At 46.8% G+C, this 19,839-nt stretch overlaps 1 protein-coding gene across 2 annotated transcripts in view; it reads left to right on the top strand.

Moving 5' to 3' along the window:
- Window positions 1-19,839, top strand: part of LIMK1 (LIM domain kinase 1) — a 45,594-nt gene that overhangs the window by 3,468 nt on the left and 22,287 nt on the right. For both annotated transcript variants that reach the window (XM_077652971.1, XM_077652972.1), the window contains exons 4-8: window positions 727-985; window positions 1,647-1,787; window positions 8,191-8,291; window positions 15,979-16,129; window positions 16,401-16,679. In XM_077652971.1, the coding sequence (XP_077509097.1) occupies window positions 727-985; window positions 1,647-1,787; window positions 8,191-8,291; window positions 15,979-16,129; window positions 16,401-16,679 (931 nt within the window). The remainder of the gene's footprint in view (window positions 1-726; window positions 986-1,646; window positions 1,788-8,190; window positions 8,292-15,978; window positions 16,130-16,400; window positions 16,680-19,839) is intronic.

The raw sequence follows: 19,839 nt of genomic DNA, 5'->3' as shown, positions 1-19,839 counted from the left end.
AGTGATTCCTGCACGTTTACTATGCGTTCTTTTCATGTACAGGGTGATCCACTCTTAAGGAGAGCAAGCGAGTGTGTGGCCTCGCATTTCGGAGCGCCAGTGCATCTGTTTTAACCATGCATCATAGCAAAGTGGCGCAGGCACAGAAGGACCGGAGGTGGTGCTTCGTGCTGTCTGCCATTTTGCTGCAATGCATGGCTGAAACAGACGCATTGACGCTCCGAAGTGCGAGGCCACACACTCGTGTGTTCACCCTAAGAGTGGATCACCCTGTACCATGTCTACGCAAAAAGATTGAAATGATGAGGCATAGCTTATAAAGTGATACTCATAGAATTGTTCAAGGTACTGTCCAGCTATTCTAGCTGGGTGCAGCAGTAGAGCTATTGAATAGCCTTTTCAGTATGTATATTGTTTTTATTTGTAAGTATTGTGAGCCATGGCGTTTTCCCATGTAGGAGGAAATTTGTAATTAATCGAAAAAAAGCAATGAAACGTGACACCAGAACACGTTTTAGAAAGTTTTCTTCCATTTCTTCCTTTATACTCTCAGATTCAATACGAATTAGAATCAGGATCAGTTCCTTGATTCAGTACAGTGGCTGCACGAGCTAATATATTGCAGGGCCGAGTGAAGTTCCTTGGGTGGTTTTGGTACAAACAGCGACCATGCTGACTGCTCCTTTTTTGGATGTAAATGATTTGTGCATATCGGTGCTACTGCAGCGGGCCCTGCTACAGGCACCACATGCAGCCACTGAGCCAGCGCAACGTCCTGGGTGGCCAGCAGCCACACAGCATTCAGCTGCTCGAGATCCCTGCAAGTGGAGGGGCACGAAGCATCAAGCTGGGCTCGCCATGCCTTGGCCGCCACGGCGTCCACATTGCCGACCTCGATGTCAGCCCAGACCTTATGGCGTTGCACATTGGTGACAAGATCCTCGAAGTCAATGGCACACCCCTCGGGAGCCAGTCACTTGAAGAGGTGAGCAGGGACAAGCTGCTGTTCATTGCAGCATGTTGCCACTGTGGATGGGTGTGCTTAAATCACAAGACGGGAAGAAATCGAAGCACATGGCTTTGTGCGGAGAATCTGCATGTTACTGACTTTGCTGTGCCGACATGCACACTTGACATGCATATGAGAAGGCAGCTTGAGTCACTGTGGGCCATTAAAAACCATAAAACAAAATCCAAACTTAACACTCATACATGAAGCATGGTATGCCTCCAGAGTTCCTTACGGTTGCACATTAGTGCACATTACATCAGAGCCATGTTCAGCTCGGTTCTGATGCCTCTTGTACTTGCATTGCTTTGGCCTCTTCAGTCATTAATGTGACCTTGGCTGTTAGCCGTAGCCTACTTGGGATGTCACTTGCATGATTTTGAGGTTGCCTCAGGTATCATCGTGCTGTGCTGTTGGCTCTTCGCATTTGTTCTCATCAATTCGTTCTTGTTCTGCATGGTGCAGTCTGCTTCTTAAACCAGTTCTTGAATGTTAAAAACCATTTTATCTGAGTCTTTCTACACTACTGCTTTTAATAAAAATAAATGAAAAGTGAAGCACATGAATATTGCTGCTAAATGTTTCAGCCATCCTGGTGATGCACTTTTGTTATCACAAGGCAACTTTTCATTTTCAGGTTGAGGAGCTCATCAAGTCAACGAACAAAGTGTTGCAGCTAACTATTGAGCACGACCCCAGCAGTGTCTCCAGGTGTGCACTGTTGTGTCCCCCAAGGAGAAAAGCCTTGAGCGACAAGGAGAGGCGATACAAAAAAAAGGTGTGTACACAGCACAGGATGCCTCAAATGCGTGATGGCATCCCACCAAAGTTCACTTGACTCTCAGTAATTTGAACTTGGAGGGGACTGAGAATTTGTTTGAAATATGCAGAGTTGATGTTGACGGCGCCACGGCGTCAGTTTGGGCAGACCAGCTGTTCAAATTAAGTGGGTTTGAATTAACGAGAGCTGGTCGTGTCCCAGTGTACGAACAGTCTCAGACTGACACTAGTTAGCATTTCATTCAACAAGTTGTGTAAATACAGAAATGCAAATACACGAATATGAATTCAGTGCAGTGAAGTAACAGTAGCTTGGTTTGGGCTAGTTGGTAACAGTTCTTAGAAAACATAGCGCAAAAAGGATCGGCTCCTATAAATTAGACGTGGTGGCTTTCCGAAATATAAAGTTGCAAGTTAGCACCTGTCCTGTCCACTTCTGTGTCGTCCGTGTCCTTTTTGCGCTATGTTTTCTAAGAACAGTGCAGTGAGTACACTTTGAATGGAATGTGGGGCTGTGTGGGGACCTGTAAACAATCATGGCATGAATCCTGCTGTCTGATTGCAACTTAACTATGATGAGAATCATTGCAGAAGGAACTGCAGAAGGAATTACATCATTTGGCTTGTATTTGAAAACCTTGTACCAACAGCAGCATTGTTGTGACATGCAGATGAGTTATTAGTGCAGTACAGGTGGGCTTTCTCAAAATTGTGCTCTCTGTGGCTAATGTGGACCAGGTGGGTTCGGAAATATGTGCAAAGGAGATGATGAGGGAGAGAGTGAGAAGTCAAACTTCTTGAATTTTCCATTTTAGCCCCGACAGTGCAAGGTGATGTTTGTAAGTAAGCAGTGCAGTGGTAGGCAGTCTGCATGAATATTTGCTTTAGTGAACGCGGTAAAATATTTTTGTCCACGTTCACTAAGTTTGAAAGGAGAAGATATAAGTCTATAGTTTAAAGAGTGCTCCATGAAAGCCGTTAAGTCACTTTATGTAATGGAATGGTGCAGCCTACTGGACTGGCATAATTTTATTACAATGAGCATGATGTAAACTAACATAATGAGTAAAATAAATGTTTGGTCCCAACTCATATGCATAGAAAGGGAAGCATACAGTCATAATTGTGCTGAGTACTCATTAAGCATGGAGAACAAGAATGCCTATTCTGGCACTTGCTCTGGTGCTGCGAAAAACTAAGTTTTTCTGAAATACAATTGATCTTGGATGTAATGAATTATTGTGTATATTGAACAGTCAGATCATGCAGTTGAATATCTCATCCAAAAGTATAGTCCTTCTGTTCGCAATTATCGAAGTACCATTCAAAGAGCATTTGATATACCGAACAGCACTCCTCACCCCTGCAAAGGATGCTTCTCACAACTGCGCGACCTTGGGCATCTGCTGGCAGCGCTAGCACTGCCAAATCATATGATGAGGTTAATGTGGGGTACGGTTGAAGGTAGCATTTGGTCTCTTGTACTCATTTTCCACGCGACACTGCTGTTGTGTGGTGGGGCCAACCTAACTGACCATAGCCTAGCAACGGCCCTCGCTTCAGCGTGTTTTGTTGCCAGAGACATTGTGGAAACCAACTGTACCTTAATTTTAATGTGAAATTATTCTGTATATCGTGTATCGGTAACAGGATATGACCTCTTACGATAGGCAGTGGCTAGTTCCAAAACACCATCTGCTGCAGCTTCTATGCAAAGCAGGTCAGGCATAACTTTGCCTTGCGAGTGGTGCGCTGCCTGCATACACCAGTGGGTAGCTGATCTCGGCAAGAAGCGAGTCACTAGTGCAACTGCAGTGTAGTTTTGCTTCTATACACTGTTTCATACATAGCAGGCAACGCTGCCAAGCCAGCATGCTGGTTCGTACAGACTAACTCCATGCCCAGAAAGTAGTTCGCCATAGAGCCAAAGCAAATGCAAGCATATTTCGTTGTGATAAACCTTAAGTGCCATGACTGGCGCCTCCTGGACTTCATTTTACATCTTGCCAGATTTTGGTCCTGCAACTCATTGAGGCTTCGAGCAGTATGATACTTGCTTGGCAGAGCAAAATGCTCGTACTCATTCCGCGCCCAGAAAGTAGTTCACACTCAGTGAAAATTATAGCCACAGGGCCCGAACACTGAGCACCTCACAGCGTTAACCGCGATTTGCAATGCTAGCACATCCTTTTATACCACACTTTGTTTTCATCCAAACACTCACCAGAGTTTCGAGGAGAATGAATGATACCTGGCGGAGTAATATGGTTTTGCAGATGCACTACATCCATGCCCTCCACAACGTTGCCTGCTATGTATGAAACGAAGTATAGGTTTCAGATAGCTTACCTGTTGTGATTTTTTGTGTTAAATTATCAGTATATCAGACTATTTCGTGATCTCTTTCGAGTTCGATATATCTGAGGTTGACTTTATCATATACCAGCATTTTTTAGTACTTGTCAGCTCTTTGTGTCACGGTGCATGTTTTTCTTTTGCAGTTTCAGTTGTAACAGAAGTAGCATATAAAGAAGAGTCGGACTTTTTATTTTGAACTGAAAAAGACCGATAAAAGTATGCTGCATTAAATTTTCTAAATTCGGTTTTAACCGACGGTCAGTATCCATGACATGCACGCATAGCTAGCTAGCTAGCTAGCTATTAAGTTAGAGAAAATTAAAGTATGCAAGACAGGAACATGATAGGACTGAGGTACTGATGGATTAAAGGGACACTGAGGAGAACCCTATAAAATATTTTTTTGTTAGCAAAGTCTGATAGTTCGGCATTTCATGGCTTTGTTGCCGCTTGTCCGGGAACGAAAGATGCATTTATTTCAAAGAAATTTGAATTCGAAGTTGAAAACGTTTTTTCCGCCGCTCCAGTTCAAACTCGAGAACTCTTATAACGTCACGAACTCTTATGACGTCACAGGACGGAGTGATGTGAAACGTGACGTAAATGGAGACTCCGTGATTTCTGGCAGCTAGCGGTCCGGTCTAGCAGCTGGCGAAATGAAAGCTACCGCCACCGCACGTTGAAGGCATCTATCGGGGGTCGCTACCGTCGCTTCGTTTACGTTTGCACAGGCGTCTTGCCAGCGTTACGATGGATCCCGTTTCCGAACCCGACAATGTAGTTCTCGCAAAAACTCCGGCCTGCATTTCAGCGACCTCCGCCCCACAAAGCGTGCGATGCTTTTGAGGGAGCACGGTTAGGTTAGGCGCCGGCGGGTCGTTACGCCGGAGCATAAACGCGCCTTAACAGAGCCTGTGCTTAACCGCTAACAAACGTATTCGGTGGCGGCATCTATGGGAGCCACTGAAACTCCGCGCCCACTCACTGAATAAAAAAAAAAGAAATCCTGAGGCGAGGTTCGGAAGCGAACCAGGGCCTTTGGCGTTTGTTTGGCGGAGACTCTACCACTCCGCCACGACAGCTCAGGTTACAACCATCAATAAAGGCGCATCTAGTGAATGCACTCTTCTGATGCAGAAATCTCCGTGCATTTGTTAGGTATATCCTGGCCTAACAGAGCTAGGCCATCAGCAATTTTTCTGAACTGCCTTGTACCTTGTCCCCCGTCCCTAATGAATGATTTCCGTTACGTAGTTTGAAGTTGACTGGCACAGCCGGGAATGTTTCGCTGGGCGAGCGTGCGAATACACAAGTGCTGCCTTGTACGATCACCGACCATCGTGCCATCATAGTTATTCATCGACCATGGTGATCACCTGACAAGCCTTAACAGGCTCCTTCAAAGGTTAACTAGCACTTGAAGCGGCGCTTCGAGTTCCTCTGCTGTTCGGCGCTTGTAAATCGAAGCGCGTCAAAAACAAAACCATGGGGCACGCAAAGCTCATAGACGCGAAGCGCCATAACAAATCGAAACTCTCCTGGCCGCCTGTGGCGCCGCCAAGCATCGGTTTTCTTTGCTTCCAACATTCAGGTTGTCTTTTGTCTGCCTTCCTTGTGTGATAAAAGTCCACTATTGGTTTTAAAACAAAACTTACTTCAATATTGAACCGCGCAACCTATCTTTATCAGCCTCAGTGATTCGCGCCCCATGTAGGAAGGAAAATTCCTCCAAAATGGCGTCTCTTGTCCTACGGTGTCACCACGCTTGTACTTGCGAGATTGGCCTGTGGCGGCGATACCTGTCTTTTGATTCTTGCTTTTTTCTACCTTACAAGAGCTTTGTTTTCAGTAAGAGTGGCGTTTTTGTGATCAGGAGTTGGTATTCTATCGATACAAGCCAACTTCAATTTCTCCTCAGTGTCCCTTTAAGTAGCGCCTTTGTAGATGGGGAGGGTCAACATTGCCATATGTCTTTTGCTAGCATAGCGCTGTTCTTTGTCATCACACGGTTGAGGCAGTTTCTTCGTTAAGTTGGTTCCTCTACCACATACAAGTACACTGGCGCAAAACCATGCTTAAGTGCCACGAAAAGTTGTATGTTCTGGCTACAGCGACAGCTAATTGGCAGTTCTGTCACTGCCACACAACACAAATCACGTCATGCCCTGTTCTGTTGCTCAACCCAATGCAGCAACTCAATGATAACATGACAACTCACCCATTGGCAGTCAACTTCCTCTTGAGTTTTGTCTGATGGTTCCATAATTTAACTCCAGTTCCTGTTTTAAAAGGTGATTGTATTTCTTTGTGGGTGTTAAATACTTGTAAATTGACTGGTAACAGTAATACCACACCATTTAAACGAAAAAAAAAAGTGACTGCTAATTCGTCTTCTGAAAATAATATAATATAATAAAGTGTGTTTTGAAATAAACAAATGAAGAAATCAGCCAAATTCTCAAACATTAAAAGCTGTAAAGTCCAGCCCTTACATACACAGTCGACAACAGATTTTTTGGACTGTTTATGGCCCACGAAAACACTTGAAAAATCGAGCATTATAAAAAATTCTTTCATGTTAAAAATCATTTTACATCAATTTCTAATTTTCAGTACAGTGGAGGAAGGAAGACATCAGCAGTTTGCGCATATTCAGATGACTCGCATCACTAAATCTCGTTACATGTTGTGTGCACAGATGACGGGCAGCACCCGCTTTCGTGAGCTTGGAGTTTGATGGCTGTACGGGCACGTCACGGATGAATGCGCGGGCTGGGATGAAATCCAAACATGAAAGCGAACTCGCCTCTGTGGGTACTGCGCTATGCCCACCGTACAGAGGATGTTAAATGAAAAGGCGATGGGGGCAATAGAGATAAGAAAGAACCGAAAAATGGCTGAAACAAATGCTCCATTGGCATTGGCCTTTGTAATCAGGCCTCGCAACTAAGCCGACAGCCAGTCTTGAAACCAGCAGGGTATACGTTTTTGTATGCAGTCTGCTCTGGCTTGTGTATCATGAAGGGCGTTTTGCCTGTCGTCAAAATGTAAGTTTTAACAGTGTTGCGATGGAAGAGTTGAGGCTGTGATGCGTATTGTCACGGGGACGAGCTCCTTGCTTTAGAAATCACCGTCATTTTCTTCCACTTGCCATCTCCACGAAGTCGTACGTTTAACTGCTGCATCTTTGCTTATTAGGGATGAAAGAACTCGACACAAATGAGTTCTGCAAACATTGATTACCGTTTGAGTTTTAGCAATGCATGACACCAGAGTTTGCTACAGCTCACATCCACGCATGCATGATATGCGATCTCATGGAGAATATCAGTCCCACCATTGTAAGAGGCTCCATTTTAGCTTGAATTTCGCTTTATGCAATTAAGCTTTTGTTACCTCTTGAGGTCTGAATTAGTGAGATTCCACTAGCGACAATGCATGGCAAGTATGAATGAAGTCCGAAAAAAAAAAAGCTCACAGGACGGTTACGACTGTGTAACGTGAGATTCAGTGATAGCTGTTTAGGCGTTTAGTTACGTGACCACTGGTGTAGTGGCCACGTGATGCACCCCTGAACTGGCAGGTGGCTGTTCCAAACAGAGCCACCCGTAGTGTTATGCGACCCAGGTTGACTGGTGCAACCAGTGGGTGCGCCAGCACCCACCGTTTACGAGAAAAGCAGCGACTGGTGCCTAACAGCTGTTTCTGTAAAGTCTAGCAGTCTCTTTGTGATGTGTCCAAAATTTGAAGTGTTCTTATTCGTTGTACCGTTAAAGAGACCGAGTAATCAAACGTGTCCAAAAACCAGGGGTGAGAATTTTCGGTTCTCAGTGATAAATAACAGAAGTACCTTTCAGTTCCCTGCTATCTCCTTGCAAAATGATTTGAATACGTTTTCTTGTGGAATAATGTTTGTAAAATGTTATCCCCATTTACCCGAGTTCAAACATTTGCATGCGGTGAAGTATTTGATGTCACAGACAACTCTAAGAACAAATCTTGGGTGAACCACAGAAAATTAATCATTGTTGGAAACCTTGCAGGATGAAGGGAGTGTTGGCACAAGCGGCTTAAGGTCACGCCAACTTAAAAGGTCGAGTGGTGGCAGGGAGCGCTCCTCATCCCTTCCTCGTCTGCTAGTCAGGTGAGTTGGGGAACAGTTCTTTTGTGTGTTAGAAGCACTATATAGAGCCAGCTGGTTTCAGTGGTGCATACTCTGAGTCTGGGCTGCTAGTCTGGGGCTTTGAATTAATGAGTCGCTAATGGCTCTTCTATTATGGCATTGCTGACATTGCTGAACCTTTTCTAGTGGAGTTATTGTTGAGAATTATTATCCAGCTCTCCGAGGCATAGGGTTTTCTTGTACGAACTTAAGAAGCATTTTAATGGCTCTTCTGTCATGCCGAAAAAAGCATTCGTGGGACATCAGAATCAGTTTAAATAAACGATCAAACAGTACATACACATATTTCTTAAATACAGGAGGAGGCCCCATAGCCAATGGCTGCACAGGGGACCTCCTGTTACAAACTTACAAAAAATCAATATGTACAAACAACAGCAGATAAAATTGAATCAGATTACAAAAAATAATTAGTGAAACATGCAAAAGTGCAATAAGGTGCAACTGTAAACGAAACATGAGTAAGGTAAATGTGCATAAATGCGTAAATAAAGGAGAACAGTTCAAGTGAGTGCTCTGTATGCTCTGAAGTGCTGACAAAATGATGAATCCAGTTTTTTTTTTTTTTTTTTTTGATAAAGGTGTCAAAGAAATACGTAGTTCAAGTGGGACTGGTTCTTCAGAGGTGGCCCATAAATCCACCTCTGCTGTATACAGTAAAACCTCGTTAATTCGAAATCGCTTAATTCGAACTTCCGGTTAATTCGAACTGACGGCCGGGTCCCGGCAAAGCCCTGTGTATTTCAATGGGTAAAAACTCCCGATAATTCGAATATGCCGGTATCCACGTCGGTTAATTCGAACTAGGCGCCGATGGCTGGCATTGCTCCTCGCATATAGAAGTCACTTCGTAGCAAATACAATGCGCTGAAAATTTTAAAAAATGCAGAATGATGAGAAAAAAATAAGCCAGCACGCATGAGGTGAGACGTGAATTTCGTTGCCCGAACCAACCCTCCGGTGCATGCTGTAGCAGGTTTTCGCTGCCGGAGCGTCGAAGCATTGGCTTGTCTATTTTTGGCTGACGCGCGGTCACGCGGGTAGCCACCCTACCGCGGGCGCCGCCTATGCTCCGGCCACAGTGGCTCCGGCGCAAGCCGTTGCAGCAGGTCAACTAAAGGACTACCTTGCCGATTACTCGCTCAGCGATGTGTTCAATGCAGATGAAACCGCGCTTTATTTTAAGTTGCTGCCGAACAAGACTGTCAGTTACAAAGGCGACACGTGTTCAGGCGGGAAGAGAAGCAAGGAAAGAGTGACGGTGTTGGTGTGCGCAAACGCGACTGACTCGCACGGAACGGTGCCGCTTGCTAGTTATAGGCAAAGCAGCGAAGCCTCGCTGCTTTAAAGGGCTAAAAACTCTCCCTGTTGATTATAATTTCAACAGAAAGTCGTGGATGACGCGAGCAATTTTCACGGATTGGCTGCGCACACTCGTCAGGAAGTTCACGGCACAGAACAGGAATGTTCTGTTGTTCGTCGACAACTGTTCAGCCCATTGCGACATCAGCGGACTGAAGGCGATCCGTCTGGCATTTCTGCCGAAAAACACTACGGCTGTGCTGCAGCCTATGGACCTTGGGGTTATTAAAAACCTCAAAACACTGTACAGGCGCCACCTCCTAGAGTGGATTCTTGTGTGTATGGACAGCGGCAAATCGTACGACGTCAATCTCCTCGGAGCCTGCCACATGCTGGCAACATCGTGGAATGCTGTCAAGGCGGACACAGTCGTGAACTGTTATCGAAAGTGCGGCTTCATTGAAGGCTCAGAAGCCTGCAGCACGGCAGAGCTGGATGCTCAGTGTGATGACTCCGTCGCGCTGCACCCTGCCTACGCTGCTTTATCGGAGGGTGTTGACTTCCAGAGCTTCGTAGACGTTGACAGCGGCGTGGAGACATCGGGGCCGTTAAGCGATGCCGAGATTATTGAAGCGGCCTGCGGGGACCAGATGCCGCACAACTCCGGCGCGGCGAGCACAGCTGACAGCGATGACGAGTCCGACGGAGGCGACGATCCATTGCCACCCCCGAGTGCATGTGAAACAGCGTCAGCACTCGATCTGGCTGCGCGCTACTTCTCCGCCGATGATAATTCAGACGCTGCGTTGGAGCTGTTGGGCAAGTTGCAGACGATGCTTGTTGAGTCACGGCAAAGAAAACGAAAACAAATGCGCATCACCGATTATTTTTCTCTTTGATATGCTTTGCCAATCTGCTGTTAATAAACATGTTTTTGAAGCATAGTGTCATATTTAATCATTAAGCTTGCTGCTTACGCGAATGCATTTTGATGTTAGCTCCAACCGCATAAACAAATTAACTTTATTTCCTTCGACATTCGGGCTCTATGATTTTAATTCGCGCAATCGCCCGCCGCAAATGTGTAGTAGCACGTAGTAAGAGATAACGATCTCAGATATGCCTGTTTTAGCTTCGGCCCGTGCTGCTGGGCGTGATGGCCGCTTTTTTTAGCGCCCGCTCGTTAATTCAAACTCCGCTTAATTCGAACAATTTTCCGGTCCCCCTCGAGTTCGAATTAACGAGGTTTTACTGTAGTATAGTGTTTTGTGAGCTTTCAGGCCCGTCTTGCACGTTAAAGGAGCCTACAAGCATTGGCCTTGAAATCCTTGTTCTCAACAGTTTGGCAGCATAGCACAAAAGCAAAAAGCCAAAAGAAAAAGAAAATAAGCTGTAACCTGTGGTCGCGTGGGCATTCTTAAGTGGTCATGCCACCGAGAGCAAGAGAGCGACCACACCTGCTCAGGAACAGACTTCGTCCCTTTATCGACCACCACATTCTCCCTTTAGGATTCAGCCCAGAGAGCATAATAAGTCTGCTAATAGGTGGCGACCACTACACCTCTTCCCTTTAGTTACATCACAAGTTCTAGCAGTCCAGCGGAATCACATGACGGCTGCTACGAGTGTGCACAACATTATCATCATGATCACGTGAAGGAGTAGGTGCTGCTGTCTCGGGTAGTGGCTCAGGTGCTGCTGCCACTTGTGTTTGGTGCTGAGGTTAAAGAAGTGGGAGACCGGCTGATTTAGCAAGAAGGGAACTACCGTATTTACTCGAATGTAATGCGACCACGATTGTAACGCGAGGGTCGACTTTTCGGGTGTGAAAAGGGGAGAAAAAAAAACTACGATTGTAACTCGAGGGTAGACTTCGGGCGTGCGACAGAAAAACCGAAAGAACCCGAATGTGATGCGAGGAACCGATGTCGCACAGTTGTGAGGGTAAAAGACAACTTTATTGAAATACAAGCCAAACAGGCATTCCTATACACCCTCATCCTCACGGCAGTTGTCGCCGTCACTGTCATCATCGCAGCTTGACTCTTCTTTGTCACTAGCTTCCTCCCACAGCAGGCCGTCCTCGCTTCCGTCTAGAGCATTTGAAATTGAGTATTTCTTAAATGCGCAGCTGCTGAAACCCAGTGGGCAACGGTAGACGCGCTTGGGAATTTCTGCCTACCTGCAGGTGTTGTTGTTGATCTGCTTTCAATCCACTCCCAGTATAATTGTCGCAAGCGATCCTTGAAGGGCTTGTTCATGCAAACGTCCAGAGGCTGGAGAATGAAGGTCATGCCACCCGGTATAACAACGAGATGCGTTCGGTCACGCTGTAGCTTTTGTTTGACACCGGGTGTCGGGTGACCTCGGAAAGAGTCCAGAACCAATATTGCTTCCGGATGCAGCAATGCGCCTGGCCTTCGGTTCCACACACTTTGAATCCAATCTATGACAAGATTAGAGTCCATCCAACCTTTTTCGTGACAGCGCACGATAACGTCTTTTGGGAAAGTTTCCTTCGGGATCGTCTTCCGGCGAAAAATTATGAATGGAGGGAGCTTGCGGCCGTCAGCCAAACATGCCAGCATTACGGTAATCCGATTTTTTTCGTTGCCTGTGCTTCTAAGGCGAACTTCATGCTCACCAGACTTGTGCACTGTTCTGGTCATAGGCCTGTCCAGATACACGGGGGTCTGGTCGGCATTGCCGATATGTCCAAGTGGCATGTTGGTAGAGCGACGAAGATCGATGACGTAGCGCTGGAACTCTCGGAAGTTTTGATTCGAAGTTCCCGGGCAGCTTCTGGCAAATAGAAGTCGTGCGTCGAAGGGAGAACCCGGCCCTTCGCATAAACTTTGCACCCAGCCTCGTGATGCCTAAACTGGTTTTGGGTCAAACCCGTGTCCCGCGCAAGCTCCTGTGCTTTGCACTGAAGCATTTCAATGCTTACTCCAAGTAGTCGGGAACTTTGCTCGCTAATGAACTCTGCAAGGCGACGCTCCAACTCAGGGAAGCGGCCTTTCTTGGGCCCCCGAAAGCCTTTTCGCAGGTTGTTGCAGGTAAACAATTCCTCGCGATGTTTTCTCCATCTCCTTATCATTGATTCGTTGACGTCCAGACATCTTGCAGCCGCTGAATTTCTCCTTTCTCAGCAAGCAGAATAGCGTTTCGCTTGAAACCAGCTGTATACTGAGCGCGTGAGCACGCCATTCCGCTTGAAGACAACTCAACCGTTTGATGAGGATAGACCTAAGACTCTAAGCACGGAACGCACAACTACACGCACTGGCACTAAACATGAGAACGAGCGAACAAAGCGCGCTGCTCCATGCCCTGCTGCCTGTTAGTCACGTGGCCACGTTTTTGCATCAGTTGCAAGGATTAACAGACAGATGGCGGTGGGATCGCTCGCTCCTTTACTGGCGTCTTGGCGACGATTGCGAGCACTCGGTGCCTCCGAGATGGCTGTTTCATTTTGCGGTCATGGAGGCCACACAACCTCGCTACAGGTTGCGAGCATTCGCCAAGAGCTGGCGCCCTCTCATCGCGCCAGGGACTCTAGCTGGCGTCGAGTCTTGTTGGCTTGTTCTCACTGCCGTCGTTTTTTTTTTTTTGCGTTTGCAATTAGGTTGCCGCTTTGTCCTAGTAGTTGTGACCTGTGGTTCGCGTACTGGTTGACCGGCGAGTTGGAGTGCGTGATTTCGAATGACCAGTACGATCAACGCACACGTTTGACACATGAAATGATTTTAATAGCGTGTGTTTGGTGCTCTTCATAGTGTTTTTAAACCTAGTATTCGATTGTAACGCAGGGGGTGACATTTCCTTTCTACTTTCAGTAAAAAAACTTGCGTTACATTCGAGTGAATACGGTAGGTGTCTGCGATTTCGCTGCTGAACTGTTACGTGCTCCGTTTAGACTACAAGGGACCTTGGACGCTGAACCTGGCTCAAAACTGTAGCACGCACATGATCTGGCTGAATCCAGACCTGTCTGCCTGCTTGGAGTGACGGCAAATCTCTGGCCTGATGCCGTCCTTAGCAGTCTTCCTTGATTTTTGTGAATTCTGCTTCCTGCTCATGCTGCCAAGTACAACTAGTCTTCTTGTTAAGAAGGCTGCATATTGGTACAGTGGTTTCCGAGACAGGTGGTATGAACCTTGGAAGATGATTTATCATTCCAAGTAGACATCTGCTGCCTGCAATATCTGTGGGACATGCCCTGCTATGGACTGCTTCAATCTTGCCTTGATCTAGTTTGATGCCTTGTGCTGAGGCAGTGATGCCTGAAAATTGGACGTTGGAGACCCCAAAGTAACACTTCTAAGGTGATGCCTGCAGTTGCAAGATTAGTCAACACTTGTTTGAGTCATGCACCATGTTCCTGCTGGCACATCAAAAGACAACAATATCATCAATCATATTTATAGCACTATCGTGACCTCAAGAATCCGGACCATGTGTTTTTGAAAATACTCTGGGGCGGAGGTGATGCTGAAGGGAAGTCGGCAAAAACTATAGCGACTGAAAGGGGGATGAAAGTTGTCAGTTCCTGCGAGTCCGCCGACAGCTTGACACAGACAGCTTGCAGTCACATCCATCTTTGAAAAAACAGTCGCATTGCCGAGGAGACGAAGAACTTGTGCAACGGTAGGCAGGATGTGGTGTTCCCTGGGAACCACATGATTCTGCTGGGTCAGGTAACACATAGACGATACTTCCCATTCTTCTTAGGCGCTACCACAAGTACATCACACCACGGGGTTGCCGTATTTACACGATTTTAAGTCAACTTGAATGTAAATCGTGAAAAAAAAAAAAAAAACTTGCGAAGTCGTTTACACTTGGCCTTTAATAATAAAACTCGATAGCACTATCCTGGGGCCTCCACTTATTGCCAGCCGCGCGCAGGAGCGCCCGTAAGCACATTCCAAAACGAAAATGTATTAGTCACGAGGCTACTTGTCTACGCTTGCGCCATCGTCCTCACTAGCGCTGCTGTCGTGATCGCTGCTGCGGTCCCACAGCTTGTGGTTCTAACATTGTCATGCAGCGAAATCCCGCACTTCGCTAACAGCCACATCACAACATCGCATGGAACAGCTGAAAATTTTGCCTCGCTGCAGCTGCCACACTTGTATCACCCGTTGCGAACATCGAACTTGCGGCTCGGCGCGCACTTCGTTTCTTCGGCACAAAGAATGACAGCCATCTTGGAACGCAGCCGTGAACGAGCGCCAGTCACTTAGCGGACCCGGAGCGCGAATGATGAAGCGTTACATTAAAAACTTGTGAAACGCGGCCGGCAGTAGCCGAATGTCAGAGCCAAAGAGAAACTGCGCGTGAGCGGCGTCGCCTCTTCTGTCGGCTACCAACACTCCCCGGCGCCGCTGTGGTTCTGAGTGGGGGTGCCGCCGCGATTGGCCCTTCCATCAACTATCGACACTCTCTTGAGCGCCGAGTGTGGGGTTGAAAGTACAGGAAAAAAACAAAAAAACTTGGACGACGCCTATATAGAGTAGAACGCGAGTGCGCTATCGGGCCGCCGCCGCTTATCAGCAGACGCAGTCTGCGGCCACATGTGGGAAGTGGGCTGGTTCCGGTTTGCTGCTTATTGACAGCCACCATCGGCACCTCACGCAGAGTGAGGATGCCAGTTCTGCACGTTGACATAGCAGCTGCTCAAGGCAAGCACCAAGAGCGATGCGACGGAGCCGCGCAACAAAAATGCAACCACGCTGTAGCACGCCCGATATCTCGTTTGTCTCGCCTTTATTTATGGTGCTGTGCTTTGGTTTCGATTTTAAGTCAACTCCCCCGCTTCGGATTTTCATATTTTGAAAAATTGGTCGACTTACAATCGTGTATACACGGTAGTTTGTCAATACGATGAATGACATCGTTGCTTTTGAGTTTCTCAATTTCTTGCCGAATGACTTCACACAGCGTGGTAGGAATCGATCAAGGAGCACTGAGTGAGAACGGTACAGCGTCTTGCTTTAGGCGAATAGTAGTGTACTCATCTCTGCGTGTGCCGAGTCCATGGGACAGTTTGGCATGAAGTGTTGGCTCAGGAGTGTTCATGACACTAAGAAATTTGATGACTCCAAGGGCATGGCTGTTTCCCATCCCTTGGCGCTTTTAGCATTTCTGACATTAATTAGCTCATAGCTTACACAAACCACAAGTGTAAAACACTCTCTAACGCATGTAATAAATGTCATCTAGCTGTAGTCTGTTCATGTATGCTAGACTAAGCACAGTTATTTGGGCGAAAGCATAGTCAAGCTGCGGCCTCAGGTTCTTTGAACTGCAATGTGAATGCCCTTGTGCCGATCTTTTTCAGTGATTCAGCTGCATGTGGCAGCCAGCCATCATATGACCTCAGCAGGACCAAGTCATTTCGCATTGAGCCAAAGAACCAGAGGATTTTTCGAGCATCCGACCTGGTCCAGGGAAAGCTCCTGGGAAAGGGCTTTTTTGGACAAGTCTATCTGGTAAGCTGAGCAGAAAATCACTGCAGTTACCCGTTGGGTGGCTGCTCAGAACAGATAGCATCATGGTAGTTACGTAGATGGCCTTGTGATAGTCTGGTGTGAGAACCAATATAAAGGTCATTTTAATTTTACCACTCAGTTTGTCGTGCTTGTTCTTCCCTGTCCTTAAGCACTTTTCTTCAGTTGTTGCGAGTTCTCGCCTTGGCGCATGTGGTAGGCCTCACATTTGTTCTCCTTCTGAGCTCTGCACTCATATTTCGTTTCGTGCCAGGTTACCCACCGGGAGACAGAAGAGGTAATGGTAGTGAAAGAGCTGCATCGGCTGGACGATGAAGCCCAGCGAAACTTTCTCAAGGAGGTGGCTGTGCTACGGTCACTGCATCATGAGAATGTCCTGCGCTTTATCGGCGTGCTGTATCGGGACAAGCGGCTGCACCTGGTCACTGAATACGTCAGTGGGGGCTCCTTACGCAGCCTCCTCCATGACTCAAGCGAGCCTCTACCTTGGCTGCAGAGGTTGCGTTTGGCCAGAGACATTGCCGCCGGCATGGTGAGTGGTAAAATACTTGACAGTGAGAGCTTGCGTACAAAAAAAGTGCAGCGGTTCTCAACTCCTGTGAAGCCTACTAATGCATAAAGGCAGTGTGACACACATGAATGCATGACGTTAAAGGGGGGACGAAGGTCTTAAAACTAACTTTTATTTATGGCTAGAATCTGATGAAACTTTGCACACAAATGTGTTTTTCTTTGTAGATTTCAATCATGCAATCGTATTTGAGCTGCTGGTCTTAGGTAAAAAGTTAGAAGGTAAAAAAATATATTTAGCCTTAGTATAGCCACCCAGGTGGGCAATCCTCAGTCCATGACCTCGATTGCTGACTATCCCGTGTGCCTGCTCGTTCAGCAATTGCTGGTCGCTCAGGTCCGAGCCGGAGAAGGCAGCCTCCCAGGATGGTTTCCTGATGGGTTTGGGCACTCCCAGACTGAGTGATAGTGTTTGGATTGTTGCACTGCGTACAGCATTCGGGGTATTGCATGTGGAGAAGAAAAGGTGCATGTGAAAAATTTTAGAGTATGTGAGAGTTTGGAGCTGGCACCAGGTGATAGCGTCTGCCCTTTTAAGGGTTTTGTGGGGTTATGGAAGTGTTATTTTTCTGTTTTTTAGTACCCTGTTATCTTCGTCTAACTGAGCGGTTCTGAGCTTGGAGGCCTTCAGTGGAGTCTTGTGCCTCCTCATCGTTTTCGTTGTCTGCAGTCCGGGCTAGGCCTCGTGTTCTAGCCTCTTCCTCCGCTGGTGCCCGGCAGCGGAAGTGGCTAGATCTTGCGCGAGTGGGTGTGTGTGCTCATTTCCAGGGAGTGAGGCATGGCCTGGGGCACAAACAGCGTGATAAGGGAAGGGGAAGGTAGCTGGCATGACAGTGCCACCTGCTGTGGTGAGCAGTTTTCTCACAATCCGGTGGGCAAGTTGTGACGACGTCAAAAGGTCACATGGCCTGGGTGGCACACCTAAGTTGCTTCTCTGGGGTTTTCTTGCTCACGCCACTGTCTACGGCTTTTCTGCTGAATGGGGCCCATAACACTGTTGTGTTAAAAAAAAAAAACTCCCGATTCACATCGTTGAACTAAATCTAGCATAGGTGCTTTAGCACATGTACGGAACCTTCGCATAGGTTACTTATGACAGTTTTACATACAATGTAAGTGGCAGCTGGCGTGACACAGTTTCTGCCTTTCCACGTGGCTGCAGCTGGCATGCACGTGTTTCGTCCTTTCCAAATGGTTGCATATGTCGCGAAACTGGTTTTCCTCCTTCGGGGGGCACCACCAGGCTTCACTAGGACACATAACAGCCTTTTCTCTAGGGACCCACCTAGTGCTAGCGCACTCCACCTGCTAACTGTGGTAGGTGGCACGTAAAGGCTTATCCGCAGACACTGACGGATGGCTTCTTTGCTAGCAAGGCATCTTGTGCTAGTGGACTAAAAAACTTTAGTAGCGTGTGCAGGCTGTTCCAGCGTGGAGACATGAAGGAAAAAAAGGAGCTGCTGCTTTGCGGTGCCCAAGGGCTAGGAAGCGCAGCACCTGAGAACCACCATGGTGCACTGACATACGAGTGAGCTGGGTCTGGGGAATGCAGCATGAACAGCAATAACGGCCTGAGGGGCGAGTTGGTGCATGATGAAATGAAAGGCGGCGCAAACAAGGACACCAACAAGAGAGACCACATGCGCATACTACGAACTCAACAGCAAAACTGTTCCTACTGTCAACTGCCGCAATGGCTTCTCCGCAATGCATTAGTGCCAGGAGGAGAAGCATCAAGAAATGGCATGGAAGAGATTCTTGCTGCTGGCTATTTTCACTACTGTCGAACCTGCATATATCGAACTCTCGCAAAAAGGCCTATTGAGTTCGATATAACGTGCAATTCGATAGAAAAGTAGCAGCAAATTTAACAACATATGAGTCGACCGGAGTGGTCAGAGAGAGAGAGAGAGAAGTGGTAGCGGAGTTGTCAGAAGTTGTATCGGACCTATGGGGAAGCTAACCCGTGGAGATGTCGAGAGAAAACCAGCTACTTGAGTTGCCCAGTGTCACCTGAAGTTCAATCTGTCTGATTTGACAGCTAATTTTTGTACGATATAGCCGTACATTTTCATATACATTGTCACTGCAGCTTTACAGTGCTCAGAAATTTCTTGATATAAAGGATAATTCAATCTGAATTCGATATAATCGGGTTTGACTGTATCGCCATTGGTGGTTGGATGTGTTGCGAAGTCTCTCCCGCACTAAAGACAATGTTAATGTGGTCTGTTGTGTGCGAGTAATAGAAAAGAAGCTGCTCAGACCTGGCACCAATGAATGCTAATTGACATTTTTATGGAGTATAAATGTCAGTTCAAAAGTGTACCCCATTCAACAGTTACACTTTAAAAAAAATTAGACGATTTGGGTCATACTTCATCATTTTTTTTTCCTACAATAAAAAAAATATCAGCGAAGTTTTACTGCCTCTGTCTGTTCCTGGCTGTACGTTGGCGCTCTTTTTCATTTCTCGCCTCTGTTCTAATGTTTTTCTGCTGCTCCAAAACAACTCTTAATGTGGCTGTCTGAGCTAGTCATTTTCGAATAGATTCATTCCACTTTCAGGTTTAGCGGCTTACAAAACGTCTTCATCAAGCTCACTTTTGTCCTATGTGATCAGAACTGTGTCGTAGATTGCAAAAACGGTGTGTAGGATTTAACATCCCAAAGCTGCACATGGTATCTGAGAAATGCTGTAGTAAAGGGCACTGAATTAATTTTGACCACCTGGGGCTCTTTAGCATGCACGGACATTAGACAGCAAACAGGCGTCATGTATTTGGCCTCTATTGGAATGTGGCCGCTGTGGCTGGGATTCAATCCTGTGTCCTTGGGCTTGGCAGCTGAACAGCATAGCTACTAAGTTGCCTTGGCGGGTAATTTGCCAGTAGACATTCAGTTGACTGTGTAAGTGACCACAGTGCTGCCACCTGTTGAGCATATGCCATATGCTGAACCAACAAATTTTGGCACCGCATTATAGTTGGCATAGGATCCATGCGGCTATGAGCCATTAGGCAAACACAATATCCAGAGACACTCTTCAGTATGCGAACTGGAGGCCTAGGGTACTTTGCTGCATTAAGATATTCGCTTAATCGTTGTTAACAGAGAAATGG

This window comes from Amblyomma americanum, chromosome 2, assembly GCF_052857255.1.
Source record: "Amblyomma americanum isolate KBUSLIRL-KWMA chromosome 2, ASM5285725v1, whole genome shotgun sequence".
Classification (NCBI taxonomy): domain Eukaryota; kingdom Metazoa; phylum Arthropoda; class Arachnida; order Ixodida; family Ixodidae; genus Amblyomma; species Amblyomma americanum.
This window is presented reverse-complemented; position numbering and strand designations above follow the sequence as displayed.